At 41.4% G+C, this 14,075-nt stretch overlaps 1 protein-coding gene across 4 annotated transcripts in view; it reads left to right on the plus strand.

Annotated features, from left to right (window-relative positions):
* ggcx (gamma-glutamyl carboxylase) overlaps window positions 1-14,075 on the plus strand; it is a 29,749-nt gene that overhangs the window by 9,471 nt on the left and 6,203 nt on the right. For all 4 annotated transcript variants that reach the window (XM_022225594.2, XM_022225583.2, XM_087149170.1 and 1 more), the window contains exons 5-14: window positions 1,686-1,851; window positions 2,889-2,967; window positions 3,943-4,049; window positions 4,680-4,843; window positions 5,690-5,847; window positions 7,010-7,174; window positions 8,735-8,866; window positions 9,885-10,039; window positions 12,187-12,359; window positions 12,853-12,983. In XM_022225594.2, coding sequence (XP_022081286.2) covers window positions 1,686-1,851; window positions 2,889-2,967; window positions 3,943-4,049; window positions 4,680-4,843; window positions 5,690-5,847; window positions 7,010-7,174; window positions 8,735-8,866; window positions 9,885-10,039; window positions 12,187-12,359; window positions 12,853-12,983 — 1,430 coding nt within the window. The remainder of the gene's footprint in view (window positions 1-1,685; window positions 1,852-2,888; window positions 2,968-3,942; window positions 4,050-4,679; window positions 4,844-5,689; window positions 5,848-7,009; window positions 7,175-8,734; window positions 8,867-9,884; window positions 10,040-12,186; window positions 12,360-12,852; window positions 12,984-14,075) is intronic.

Genomic DNA, 14,075 nt, shown 5'->3' on the forward strand with positions numbered 1-14,075 from the left:
CTGGACACCCTGCCGACCCCTTGTCACTGGACACCCTGCCGACCCCTTGTCACTGGACACCCTGCCGACCCCTTGTCACTGGACACCCTGCCGACCCCTTGTCCCTGGACACCCCTGCCGACCCTTTCAGTGGCCGAAAGTGTTGTATTGAATTCATTCAGAGTGACTGTCGCAGACCACTTGCTCCATCCAGTAGTTTTCACAGTGCCTTTTGCCATTGATTAGGGCAGGCAGAAATATCCAGCGTTTGCCATAACTACTACCATCGGATTCATTTGTGTTCGTAAGGGCAGCTGACTGGTTAAAATGCTGACTGATGCCAGAGCCTCTTAATGCCAATAATGTGGACACATTGTATGGAATTTGTTTCATTCACAGACACAACAGCCAGGAAGTCTTTGGGAACAGACCATGTGTTGAATTGAATATGACACTTGTATAATATACAGAGCCGCCGGTCTGTTTTAGCAAATATCACTCCATCTCCATACCGGAACCTCGGAGTGTTGCAAGTTATGAATTGTTGCAGTAAGAAATACATACTCCACAAATATCGTACATATGAAAGTCAGCCAGTAAATCTTGCATTTGCTGAAAGTCAAGTTTAAGTTCACTGTCAAAAGGTTGCCATGACCCAGCTTCAATTTCTCTGGTTGAGTGCTGAGCGCCAGAGTCTGACAGTCACTTGGCATTAGCTGCGTGATATCCACTGTCTGCCTTAATCAAGTAAATGAGAATTACTGTGGGACTTTCTTCAGGCAATAAGCCATTGCCTGTGATGAAGTTGGACAGAAGCATCAAAGGCTAGCTGGGCAGGGGCCTGGAATGGGAAATGCTGAATTGAGTATGATGAAAGGAGTGGCGCCCACATAAGCTCTTAGTCATAATACACCAACATGTACTTCGAAGCCCACATTAATGGTCCATAAAGAGACGTGTAATAAGTAAATTGTAATGAGAGTTGTTGTCCGTGACAGCTTTGAATCTTGTTTTCAACTCAGTTTAAGTCTTACTTCAGACTTTGTTATTTATTGTTGGTACTTCTCAGAATCCAACAAAATACTTCAGCATTCAGGAACCTGATGGTACATTTCTTGTATTTCTTGTACTTGAAGTGTCCAAGCAGTAAATTTCTCTTCTTCATGCTTTTGTGCGACTTTATACCCCTCTTTTATGAATGAGAACTATCTGACATTCCTTTTAGGTTAGGTGTATCAAAAAGTGCACTTTCTTGGACAAGATAGACCATAGTTTCTGTCAGCTGAAGGTGATGTCATCTGGGAAGACACCGTTCATATGATAGGTTTTCTGTTCAACTGAAAATTTGCTCATTGAAAACATGGTTGAGAAAGGGTTGCTCTTTAACTTATTGTACTTACACAATAATAAACAATGGAAAAAAAGGAAATTTAGGACAGCAAAATGTAAAGAAATGGCGTTGTTTTGTAGAACAAATAAATGTAACATTGAGGTTGAAAATACGGCAACTTGAGATGCAAACTTGTTTTTACCAGGGTCGTATTTACACTCTATTAAACTATTAAGGTCATCAGCCCAGACTGAAATAATAATATCTTGGCTGTACGTTCCTCAATCCTGCCCATCTTCTGAAACCTCTCAATAGATTTTGAAGGATTTGGGAACATCAACGAGATCAACTTCATGTTGCTTCCCCATTTCTCCAGGTGCTCTTGGCATCCTCTTGGGTGCCTTCTACCGTGTCAGCTGCGTCCTGCTCATCATCCCCTACTGGTATATCTTCTTCTTAGACAAGACGGCGTGGAACAATCACACCTACTTGTACGGTCTCCTCAGCTTCCAGTTATTCTTTCTGGATGCCAATAGATTCTGGTGAGTTATTCCACCCAAAGCTTTTTGCCAGTGGATTCTGCTCTGAATAGTTGCTGTCTCATACTTGGAGCTGAATTAACTGTGGTGTCGTCGTAAAACGTCTATGAGCCCCGAGCTGAACCAAGAGATTGCACACTTTTCCTAGCAACAGAAGCTCAGTTGGGAACTGCACTTTGCTGGTTCACAAACGAGTATCAAATGCACACGTTATGGTCTCATCGCTACCAACAAAATGAACTCTCCCCACAAACAGAGATCTTTTCAACTGATGAGGGGGTGCTTCTGCTCAAGACAAATTCTGTTCAGTAGTTATCATATTGTCTGTTGACCCTATGTGACCCATCAGGCCAGTGCTTATCTCCAGTTTCCATGACATGAAATAACTTTGAATATTTGTATCTCCCCTGGATGGGATGCCCATCCATCTTGAGTTTACTCCCCAGCTGAAGCTGGTGCCCATTTATTCTCCTGGGTGGAGAGAGACAGTTAAGGGTGAAATGGTTTGCCTAAGGGCTTGACATACGGCCAGCACTCGGCTTTGAACCCCTGGCCCCCTGGTCATGGGTCGCTAACCCTAATCACATGCCAAACTCCCATTAGTTTATCCATTACATGTAAGTGACCCATAACTTTAAAATTTGAACTATTTTCATCATTTTGATGGGACAGTCAGCAAAGTTATTGAGGATTACTAGATTTTATCCATTGTTGCATTTTCACATGATTCACAATTCTATACTATGTTTCCTTATGCCCCGTCTAATAAACAGAGTGTTTGAATTTGTTATCAAGCAAAGATCTCCTCTTGAGGACAAGAATGAATCTTTTACGTGTACAGTATGTGTTCCATTGTGCTTATATCCTTAGTCACAATGTAATACAGGCCCTAGAAGCACTGCTGACTATGTGAATGCAAAACTGAGTTGGAAAAGGAATATGCAGTGTTATTTTATGCAGACTTCATATCAAACCATGGCCTGATGTTCATTCAGGGTTCACCACATGCATACATGTATGTATTGGTGTTGGCACTGTAGGTCCATTGACGGCTTGAGAAACCCCAAGTTGAGGAACGCTCACATCCCACTGTGGAATTATGCCCTCATCAGGATCCAGGTGTGTGGTTTGACCTTTAGCCCCACCAAGGAAACCGGAAGGTAGTCACAGAGGAGACCTCTTGTGAGATTCTCCCCAGGGCTGCTGGAAAATTCTCCCCCTCAGCCACCTACCCATTGAAGTCCCTCGGCCATTGTGCGAGGAATTTTTTTACTTTTCCCAAATCAATCAACATGCAAGAACCCATGACACATTCTTTGTGCACAAATCTGACAGGACTGCAGCTAATTTCATAGAACTTTACAAAGTGGCGTAACTTCACTCACTGACACATTTGAAGCTAGTTGCACAATGTTTGTGACTTGCGTAACAAATTACTGCGTCACATAAGCTATCATGTTACACGGCATAAATTGCACCAAGCAAAGTAGAAATGAGTGATTTAACTAACTAATGACATTCAGATAAGGTTCATTGTTTCTCAACTAAACAAGCTTCAAATGCAAAATGTACAATTTGGTGTTTTGGTTGTAATGAAAAGCGAGGGTGGCTGTGAGAAAACTTCCAAGATTTTTTACCCAGTTTGTGGTGGGTGGAGATAATGGAATGATTATTTAATGAATTCTGTAATTTGGTAAAGAAACAACTGTCGTAAAAAGCCATGATCGTCCTTGTCCAAGAAGTTTAAAATATTTAAAACATTGGGCAGCTAAGCAGCTTTTCATGAAATCAACCGTTACTTAAGCTATGGCACAATTTGTGGCACAATGCTTATGCATGGTTTGAAGTTACGCCATGTTTGTGAAATCGGCCTCTGTACTTTCATCAGTCATGTGGAAGCTTCCAAAACACGTGATGGCTTTTGAATGGTCTGGGAGAGTTAAGGTCAAGGTTTCTCACTGAATACAATTTAAACAAGTGAAGAATTTTAATCTGTGGATACCGTAATGTTGAACTAGAAAAGTTGCCTGATAAAGAGAGGACTTCTTTTTGGTAAACCTATTCACAGGATGTTTTGTTCATATTCTGCTCCAGATATTTTTTGTCTACTTCCTGGCTGGAATAAAGAAGATTGATGCTGATTGGCTGTTTGGCTACTCCATGGGCAGACTGTCCGCTCACTGGGTCTTTGATCCATTCAAGTAAGTCTCCTCTCTCTTTGTTTTATTTTTCTTTTTCCACTTGCTTGAAATTGCCCTCGTTACTTTGAAACTGACATTACTGTCAAAACTGTGTTGCAGAAGTCAGTATCTCTCTGAACCAGCCAGTTCAGTTTGTCAAAAATGCAAGGTCATTTGAGAACAAAGCACACGTGCCAGTTGGCGTATGGCTGTGCAGACATTGCACCTGCGTGTTTCTCCAGGGTGACCTTAGACGACCTTCATTTTGGACACATTATTACAATACTGAACCTGCTCATTGGCAGTTAATAAACGGTTAAACCCTTTCCCGTCTTACCTGGCATTCTGACCGAACTTAAGTGTTAGAAAGTGCACCGTACACGTATGTGCCTGAATTTTGGCAGGTGCCGTACAAATACATAGACACAGATTATAATCCCTTTACCAATATCAAATGTTTGTAAAGATGTTTCATGTTTTAAAAATGGAAGCTTTGTATGACGAAAATATCGGCACCAAGCAGTGCATTCACCGAGGTTCATGCCTCATAAATGGTATGTTTGCTGTACCTTTGGGTTGTAAAATTTGACCTGTAATACAGTATAACATCTAATTTCAAAGCATATTTTGTTTCTGATCTTTTCTGTTGAGGTTTATTATGGCAGACAAGTACGTTGACCTCATCATCGTCCACATTGGTGGTTTCCTCCTGGATCTCACCGTGGGCTTCTTCCTTTTCTTCGATCGGACTCGGCCGTACGCCTTTGTCTTCTGTGGATCTTTTCATGCCATGAACTCTCAGATCTTCAGTATCGGTAGGACAGCGTTCCCTCTCGTTAGCATGTCCTGGTTGTACAGTTTTTATAGCAAACTGTCTCACCAAGTATCCCTCCATATTTTGTCTCGTCATGTTCGTTAAAAAAATTTGAGGAACACGGTAATTCCCTGGCTTTGTTTGAGCAATCTCAAAGAAACCTAGAAGGGTTTGGTAAATTGAGATGCGAGTCACTCTCAAACCCCTGGAATTGAATAGTAATCTTCATTAATGTAGAAATACTTGACTCTGTGTCGTATACAGGTAGGATTCTCACCAGGTCATTACAGCATAACAGACCATTATGACCTAGTTTTACAAGTGACGCTGTGATTTCCATTGTTATGCACAAGTCTGTATCATTAGAGGGTTCCAGCAGTTAGTCACGGTAGCCGCCAATTGCAGATGTCTAACAACTTGGGCTATGATCTAACGGCAATTCACATGAAGAAAATTGCATTGAGTGCTGCATTATAAAACACATGGCTGCAAAATGTCCAATGTACTGAAACCTTGGCTTTTATTTAATATTTGCTGGCTGGAAATTGTGTTGTTACTCCCAAGTTTGTACGGTTAAACTCAACGGTGCACAACTATACATTCTTTTTATTTACCATGATAATGTTTAAAGTTGTTTTATATGTAAGGTTTCCCACCCCCTCTTTACCATTGAAATGCCATTTAGCCTGTTACTCTCACAAACTCCCCAAAACTCCCAGAAAAGGTCTTGGAAAGGCCTAGTCTCAGGTTCCACACTAAAACTCCTGACACAGTGATAAACGTTTATCTGTGCTGGTAGTTGTACATGCCACTATAAATTGCCCGGCATCCTGACTCCTACCCACAGGGATGTTCCCCTACGCCATGATTGCCACCATGCCGGTGTTCTGCTATGCTGACTGGCCAAATTCCCTCCTCTCCCGCCTTCCAACGTCCTTGAGCAGCAAGCTCGCGGCTACCCCCGACGTCCAACAGAGGAGTGACCACTGTGTGTACGCAAAACAGGTACATAATTAGATGTGGCTGGATGTCAAGCTCTTGGACTTAAATCAGTTAATGTGTTCAGAACATCACCAGTTTCATTTCTAATTACTTGTCTTCAGCGATAATTTGTTAGACGATTGTTTAATCATTCTGAACGTTATTCAATCACATTTTGTACGCAGAATCACATTGTAAACTACCTATTTTCAAAAGGTGTAAGAACTTGTACTGAATATTCATTAACCCAAACCCTACAAAATGTGCACAAAATGTTGTGAAAGAAAGTAGGTTGAACACAAAAACCACTCACAGTTGCTGCCACGTTGAAATGTAATAAAATTGTGGTGGCTTGCCAGGATTTTTTTCTGAAAATCAGCACACACCCACAAAAAGGGAGAATAAGCCATTCGATAACATCAAAACCATGAACTGGAAAGGAAACAATCAATTAATTGAAAGAAATCAAGAACTGTGGCCTAATTCTTACTGGTTTTGAAAAAGCCCAGACCAAGTGAATGACTATGGGTTATTCCAGAAAGTAGGGGTCCAAAAGTGTGACATTTTGGTGTCCCTGTTGTTTTTTTGACATGGAAATACCACCACAATTGATTTAAAAGCCTTACTATTTGTTTGGCAGATAATTTGCATGAATTCATCACTGCATGAATTAGGAATGTGTTCTGAACTTACAAAATCATATATCAAATGTGACAGGGACACAAAAAATGGACCCCTAATTTCTGGAATTACCCATAATTAGGTTTCCATCATTGATGATCTCTGTATACTAACTGGAGGAGACTGATTGGAGGCTGTCTTTGGAGGGAAGCTCGAAATGTTACTCACAGTGGACTGTTGTTTGAGGACCTGTACAGGCTGGTTGATACACTCTCAGTTTATTTTTTACCCTAGGGTGTCTAGAGAAAATTTCATACACCCTTAAACCATCACTCCGTACTTCTTTGAACCTTGGAAAATTACAAAAAAATTGCCAGCTTGTCTTGCTGCAAGGAATGTAATGGCAGCCATCTTCAGAAGCCCCCAAAAATTGAGTCATGGAGGCCACATTTGTTTGTTCACAGCCTTAAGGACCAATGCTTTCGCGTCATTGGGTAGAGATCAGTTTTCTTCAATGTGGCGAAATATTCAGGCTAGTTTACCTCGATTTCATCCACCATTTCAGGAAACCCCTAAAGAGGTCAAACCCAAAGGAGCCACTGCGAAGGCAACTGAGACAGAGTCACGTGACCAGGGAGTCCCAGGACGCCATCATTACCTGGCCACTTGTTTCTTCACCCTCTACATCGCCGTTCAGCTCTTCTTGCCATTCTCTCACTTTGTGACGAAGGTAATGTCGATGGGAAGTCATCCTATTTGTAGGTCAGGTGGCCCAGTGGTCAGGCTTTGTGCTGTGTACACGTGGGTTCGAATCCCATCCTTGGTGCCAAATATTGTATCGGATGCCCAAACTCAATTGAAAGGAAAGAGCACAGCTCAACAAACAGAGTAAAAGGAGCGCAGAAACCTAGTCTTATAGGTGAAACTAAACTCAACAAAATTTAATCATTTGCACTTATCCTTTTATATACTCGGGCTGGCCGCCAGCGCAGACTGATAACATGCAAAAAGTAGTACCAAGTTAACATAAGAATGGATATCACACTCCCGATCACAGGGTCGGGGCGTTCCAATCCAGCAGCTGGCTACAGGTGACAGTGGGCAAGTCGCTGTACCCCTGCTTGACTCTCTCCACCCCAGAGCATAAATGGGTACCTGGAGAGCAGGGGCCAGACACACGCTGATGTTTGCTGGAGGAATTGGTCTCACGGCCTGATGAGCAGGGATAATAACAATTGCTGCAATATTGCCTAGAGCAGCAGTACTGCAGGATACATTCACTTCATAAATAATCTTTATTATATTGTACTAACGATGTGAGACCACTTTTTAAAAGTCAACTCATTTAGAGGCCCCTTTATCCTAGGTCAGCAATTGTAGTTGTTATGAGTTACTACCAACTCACCCTAGGAGTTTGGGTAGTTTAGTCGTACTTCATTATTAAGTTCACACTCAGTTACTGCTGCCAAAATTCTGTGTCCACTTACTCTGACAAAGGCCACTTTTGATGGTAAGCATGTAACTCATGGACAATAGAATTATAAGCATACCTTATACATGTTTTTAACTGAGAACTGAACTCTCACTGGTCTGGTCATTATTATCATTTTTATCAGATGGTGGTTGCTATGTTTGTTGTTAACCGGGTGGGTCAAATATGCACCAGTACAGTTCGTAGAACTGTCGCATCCATGGGTGAAGTTCTTATGTGAGCATAGCCCTAGCTATGCAATATGCACACTATGCATTGACAGGTAGTGCCACATATGCAGCCTTTCCCTAGCTCTAAATACTGGTATATGTTTGAGAAATAGTAAACCGATAATAATATGGTTTACTTATATTGGGTGGATAGTATACACATGTGGACTGGAAATGAGGTCAATAGGTGCTCGTCTGTGCTCCCTAAGGGACTGTGAAAGACCAGGAGAGGGTCCTATTTCCACAGAGGGTTCTATTTCCTGACGCCAAAAGCAAGGGAAATAGATGCCTTTTCTGGTCACTCAGACCATGGGCGTACACTATGTGACCAAATTATACTCGTCCAAATGTGACCCTCTCTGCCAAAATGACTCGCAAGTCACAAGAGCCACTTTTCATTTTGACTTTGTAATAGATTGGGGAATTGAAGCTCTTTTTCACTGCCCATGATACAGCCAACAACCTTTATATGCAATCTGTGATTGCGATAATTGTGACCACGTTTCATAAGAGAGTACAGCCAAACATTTTTTTTCTCAGTGTTCTGATTTTCACATGCCTCCATTTTCAATCGTGACCATTTCCTCAGGGGTACAATAGTTGGACCCAGGGCCTGTATGGATACTCCTGGGACATGATGGTGCACAACTGGCACACACAGCATGTGAAGGTGCACTTTGTGGATCAAAAGACTGGAAAGACAGGCTACCTGGCACCTGAGGTAAATATACAATCAGTATTAATCATCATTATTAGTCTCTTCTCCAGCCAACCTTCTCTCGGTTGGCATGTCCTTCAAGTTAGTAATCATATGACGGCTACTTCATAAAACTAAGGCCATATATCAATCGATGACAAGCAGTGAACCCAAAAGTGGAGGCGTTAAGTGATCAGCAAAGTCAAGTGTCAAGCAAAAGTCAGTTGGGAACCAGTCAACTGGTAATGAATGCCTATTGGAATTTTGCATGGTTACCTGGTTTTGCTAATTAAACATTATTTGTACTTAACAAAGCTCATGGAATTAGCTGCAGCAGCTCATCTCAAGCTGTAGTCCCTCAGCCAGTCCTTTCTGTCTTATCCATCCTATGTTGTGCACGCAAATATTTCCTTGAAGTTGGAGAAATACGTTGTTATAGTCTTTTCACTAGTGCCATAATGTGGGTTTAAACCAATTATCATGAGTGCAGATTTATTTCCAGCTGAAAATGCAGACTTTTCCGAATGACGAGATACCACAACCACGTACATGTACCTTTATAAAGTTGGACTTTACAAATGCTGACGCTAGATGGTCATTAACAGACTTGCGCGACATTTCTTAGGGCATTGTCGCTTTTTTCAAAACTCCGCGACTGTGTTGAGGAGTTATTTTTGCTACGATTCCCATCCGTGGCCTGCGGCCACTTAAGGGCTCCACTCAACCTCCACAGACTGGTTGGAGCCTGTTAGCTTGTGTATACAGACTCAACAGGAATCACTCAAACCCCCCCTGGGGAAGAGTCCAGATATCACATGGCACTGCATACAGATATTTTCCAGAACATAACGTACTTAAAATGCAACAAGTCCTTGGGTATTTACTTACCATCTGGCTCAAAGTGTAAATCTTGTGTCCAGAGTAAAGTCCACTTCCACACCAGTTGCACATACCTAGGCACAGTAGTCGTCACCACTGCTCTGAAAGCCTACATCTGACTTCGCCAGATTTTCAAGGTTAATGTCCTGTTTTCCTTTGCTAGTTTTTCGTCCCCTTTTCCAGTCGTTGGATTGGCCACGGTGACATGATCAAACAGTTTGGTACCTGCGTCAGCAGACGGCTGAAATCCCACGGATACGAGGAGCCCGCCCTCTATGTAGATATCTGGAAATCAATGAATGGACGATTCTCACAGAGGTATGTGTGTGGTTCTTATTCTATGGATATTGAAGTGAAGTGCAGTACAATGTTATCAAGACCATATAAAAATTTTGGCCTTAACAATTATCAGGAAATTTGTACAACTTTTGCTGTCCTTTCCTGACCAGAGTTGTCACAAATTAGCCTAAAACAATAACTATAGTGGCCACTGATGCATTGTTTTCTTAGCGTATCAACATATAATATTCATGTGCATACCAAGTAAGTACAGTAAGATCTGGGTATACAGCTTTCAAGAAAGTCTAGTGTTTTGTCTGATTTGTCCACTTGAATGAACTCACACAATTTATCTTATTAGGCATGTAGCATTGCGCACTTGAATGAGTACAGTTACCAAAGTGCCAGCGTTCCTGGTGATGAAGTGTGAAATCAACATCTGTTTCTTTCTTCGCAGAATTTGTTCTTTGACTCTTTAGTTTTGCTTTCTTCGAGATGAAGAGAAAGTCTTTTTTTTTACAAGTTCACATCTAGTGGAGGAGCACTTTCAGAAGCCACAAATGATTTTTGGTGAAATGTTTTGGGTAAAAAACACCAGAAGAAGTTTGGGATTTTGACTCAAAAATGTGAAATTACAGTTATTTTTCAACCTAGCGGTAGTGTAATTGGCTTTAATTCACTGCACATGGCCACATGAAGATTTTGTGTCAGTTTTGTGCACAGGAGTTTTTGTTGCCAAGACTTTTGATAGTTCAAAACGCAGGACAGCGGTCCTGTACGCAGTACAGCGGTCAACTTTGGATTTAAAGCCAAATGCTAAATGCTATATCTGCAAGACTCATTTGAACAATATTCTGATGATATTCCTTACAGCAGCTTCATATTTTCCAACACTCTTGGTAATGCCCATGTGCTGATGTTAGCTACCTTAACAGGTCATGCATAGCAACCAGGTTCAAGTGTAACATACATTCTGCCTCCATAGACTCCTCAGACTTTGTATGTTTACAAAACAAACTGGGGAGTAACAGGCTTCAGGCCGCGACGATAGCCCAGGGCAATCAAATTTTCATTCGGGCAATTAAAATTTCAACTAGGTGTGCCCATTCGGGCAAGTCCAGAAAAACTGATGTCTTTTCTGTCTTCACAAATATCTTCCAATAACTTGTTCTCACGTTAAAATGCTTGTTTTTGTATGTTTTTGTACTTAAATTTGCAATTTTTGGAAAGAAACTTCCGTCATTGTGACAAGTTCTCATTCACGTTTCGCTGTCGCAGTGGTGAAAACACGTGCCCACAGCTCAATGCATTAAATGAAGTTGCTCTGGTTCCCGCCACGCTGCGCCTATGCAAAGAAATGTAGCAACGAGAACCAGTCTATACATGTACTGTACGTTCCGGTCAATTACTCTACATCGGCCATACATGCACGCAACCCTATAGCCACAGGTAAAAAAAATCGATGTTGCAAGAGGTTTTCTGTAAGTTCCTTCGCAGAACTTGAGGTTGGTTTTCGCGTACTTGAAGCGAGCGTCTCTCAACAAATTTCCTGCCGCGGCACAAGGTTTTTCACCCACTGGTCTGGATGCCTCACGCACGCTTACCATGCGATACATTGTTGGCCAGTTTGCCGTCGTGATTGCCTGAGTCACACTGTGTGAATTACCCATAATTCTTGTGAATTACCGCCTGTAGAAATTTTACATAGATTAAGACAGGTGTTCATCACTTTTTGAGATAATTTTGGAAGCTGTCGTTCCCATTCATGCCGTTCAATCAGACCAAAAAATTGACCCCCCCCAAAAAAGTTTCCAACCAACCAAAAGGCATGTAAGAGGCATGTAATTGGAAGCACAACTATTTTGGGGGCCTAATAAAAGACTGCATGCATGCAGTAGGCCTAAATTAAATAACCATAATAATCGTGGATTCCGAGAAATCTTGGGCAAGTGTTGATCTAATTCGGGCAAGCAAATTTATGGCATGGCCTGCTAAAAAAAGCTTAAAAAAATCGTCGCGGCCTGACATGCTTAGATTCATCTGTCAAGGTACACTTGGCGTTTTAACCTAGATTTAGCTATCTGCATATAGAAAGCCAGATCCTATTAACACACTATGGTTCAGTAAGAGAAAGGTATGAATGTCATACAGAACCTTACAAGGGTTTGGGGCATTTCCTGTTTTAGGATGTGGGATCCTCGCGTAGACATAGTCACTGCCCCTTGGTCTCCATTTGAGGACATATCTTGGAACCTTCCCCTGTTGACTGAGCTCTCGGACTGGAGAAGCAGAGTAGATGCATTGGAAGAGGAACTGGAGAAGGATGAAATGGAAGTGACGTTTGTGGCAGATTTTCCAGGTAAACTCTCATATCAGCCCACTCAGGCCACATGAAAATGAGATTATGTTTCTTTCAGGCGGAAGCTCAGACTCTGCCAGTTATTTTTTGTGAAATGCCTAGTGCCCTGAAGAGTTACTTCAGGGTGAACTTTGGTCAAATGCGATAGAAAAAAATCGATGGTGCATTCCTTACCCTTATTTATATTCAATTTTCAGGCACTGTGTTTCTCTATTGATGTTAAATTTTCAGGTTGTACGACAAGAGAAACGAGTTAAAAATAGCTTTCAAAAATGTAATCTCAAACGTTGTGGTACAGCGTTGAACTAGACTCACACCTTTCTAGTTATAATGGTACAGGAGAAAAAGCCAACATGCCATTTTCGTGTTCTGATCTTTTCTGCTGCTTAGTAATTAAATGCACTTTGCAGTCTTTGGTTTTATTGTTTTTGCAAAGCCAAGATTCATCTGAAACCTCAACAATTTATAAGATAGTTTTTATTTTATTTCCCAGGCCTGTACCTTGAGAACTTTGTGAGCGAAGATTTCACCAACACCACTCTGGAGGTGCTGAAAGGGGAGGTTATCGTGGAGTTGTTGGACAAGATCAAGAACGTGACGCTCAAAGAAGGAGAAAAGATGCAGGTGAGAGGGTGACCTTTGTAGCCATCTTTCTCCTCAGGAGGCAGAGCCAGAAATTAATTAGGAAGAAGATTCTTAGAAGAAAAACTCTTTCCCAAAATGTTTCCTGTTGTTTTTTTTCTTCATCCACTTTGCACGGAAGGACAAGATCAGGCTTTCTGTGCACATATATGGCAGGCAAAGCTGACAAGTCAAAGGTGCAGTCCTGAACTGAAATTGCTGTCGAAGAGCATACTTGGTTTAAAGGGTGGTTATGGGACTAAACTGTGGGAATAATTCTTTTAGGCAAGCTGTCATTTTGAAGAAACCAATGAAAGAAGGCAATATGTAATGATGTATCTAAAGACACATTTCTGAAAATTGGCTATAGTTCGTTATTCAGTATGCAACATCACGTAACGGCATCAACTTAATGGGAATGCATCGGGGACGCTTAATTTGGGTACAATTCACAACATGACACTGCAACTTCTGATTTGAAATCGAGATCCAAGAATGTTGTTTTTCTTAGAATATATAGCATTCACTGATTTCATAAGGTTAGTTGTAAAGCACCTTTCTTTAGGTTTTGAGCACTTCTGTTGCCTCCATTGAACATAATGGACAAACGACGAACTGTACCTTTAAAGCATCAAGTTTGCCTCATCACAGCTCTTGATGACATCTTAACATGATAATCCCCCATTTGTTGTGTACACACACCCAAAGATTGAGAAGGCTTGATCTTGGCTGCAGTTCTCGGCCTGAAGTAGGAAATATCACCTACGTTGGGATGCCCTGGAATGTTAAAAAATACTAGACTGCTGTAAAAAATATTGTACAAATATTGTTTAAGTGATTCTTACTAGTCAGGATTTTTTGCTGATTGGCTACATAGCAAAAACTTGCAGCCATATTGTGCCATTTTCAAAAATCTAAATTTCTGGCCAAAAATTATTCTTCTGGCAAGCGATTAAAGCACATGCAGTCAGTGGGGCCAAAAAACTTCATTTGCTTTATGAATCCAAAGGGATTGGGACCAGCATGATGACAAGGAAATCTAGATTTTGCCGACAAGATAGTCAGACAAGAGCATTTTAAATCAGTTTTTTGGAA

Source organism: Acanthaster planci, linkage group LG19 (assembly GCF_054643075.1).
Source record: "Acanthaster planci isolate LZ-2023a linkage group LG19, COTS_SCS, whole genome shotgun sequence".
NCBI classification, from domain to species: domain Eukaryota; kingdom Metazoa; phylum Echinodermata; class Asteroidea; order Valvatida; family Acanthasteridae; genus Acanthaster; species Acanthaster planci.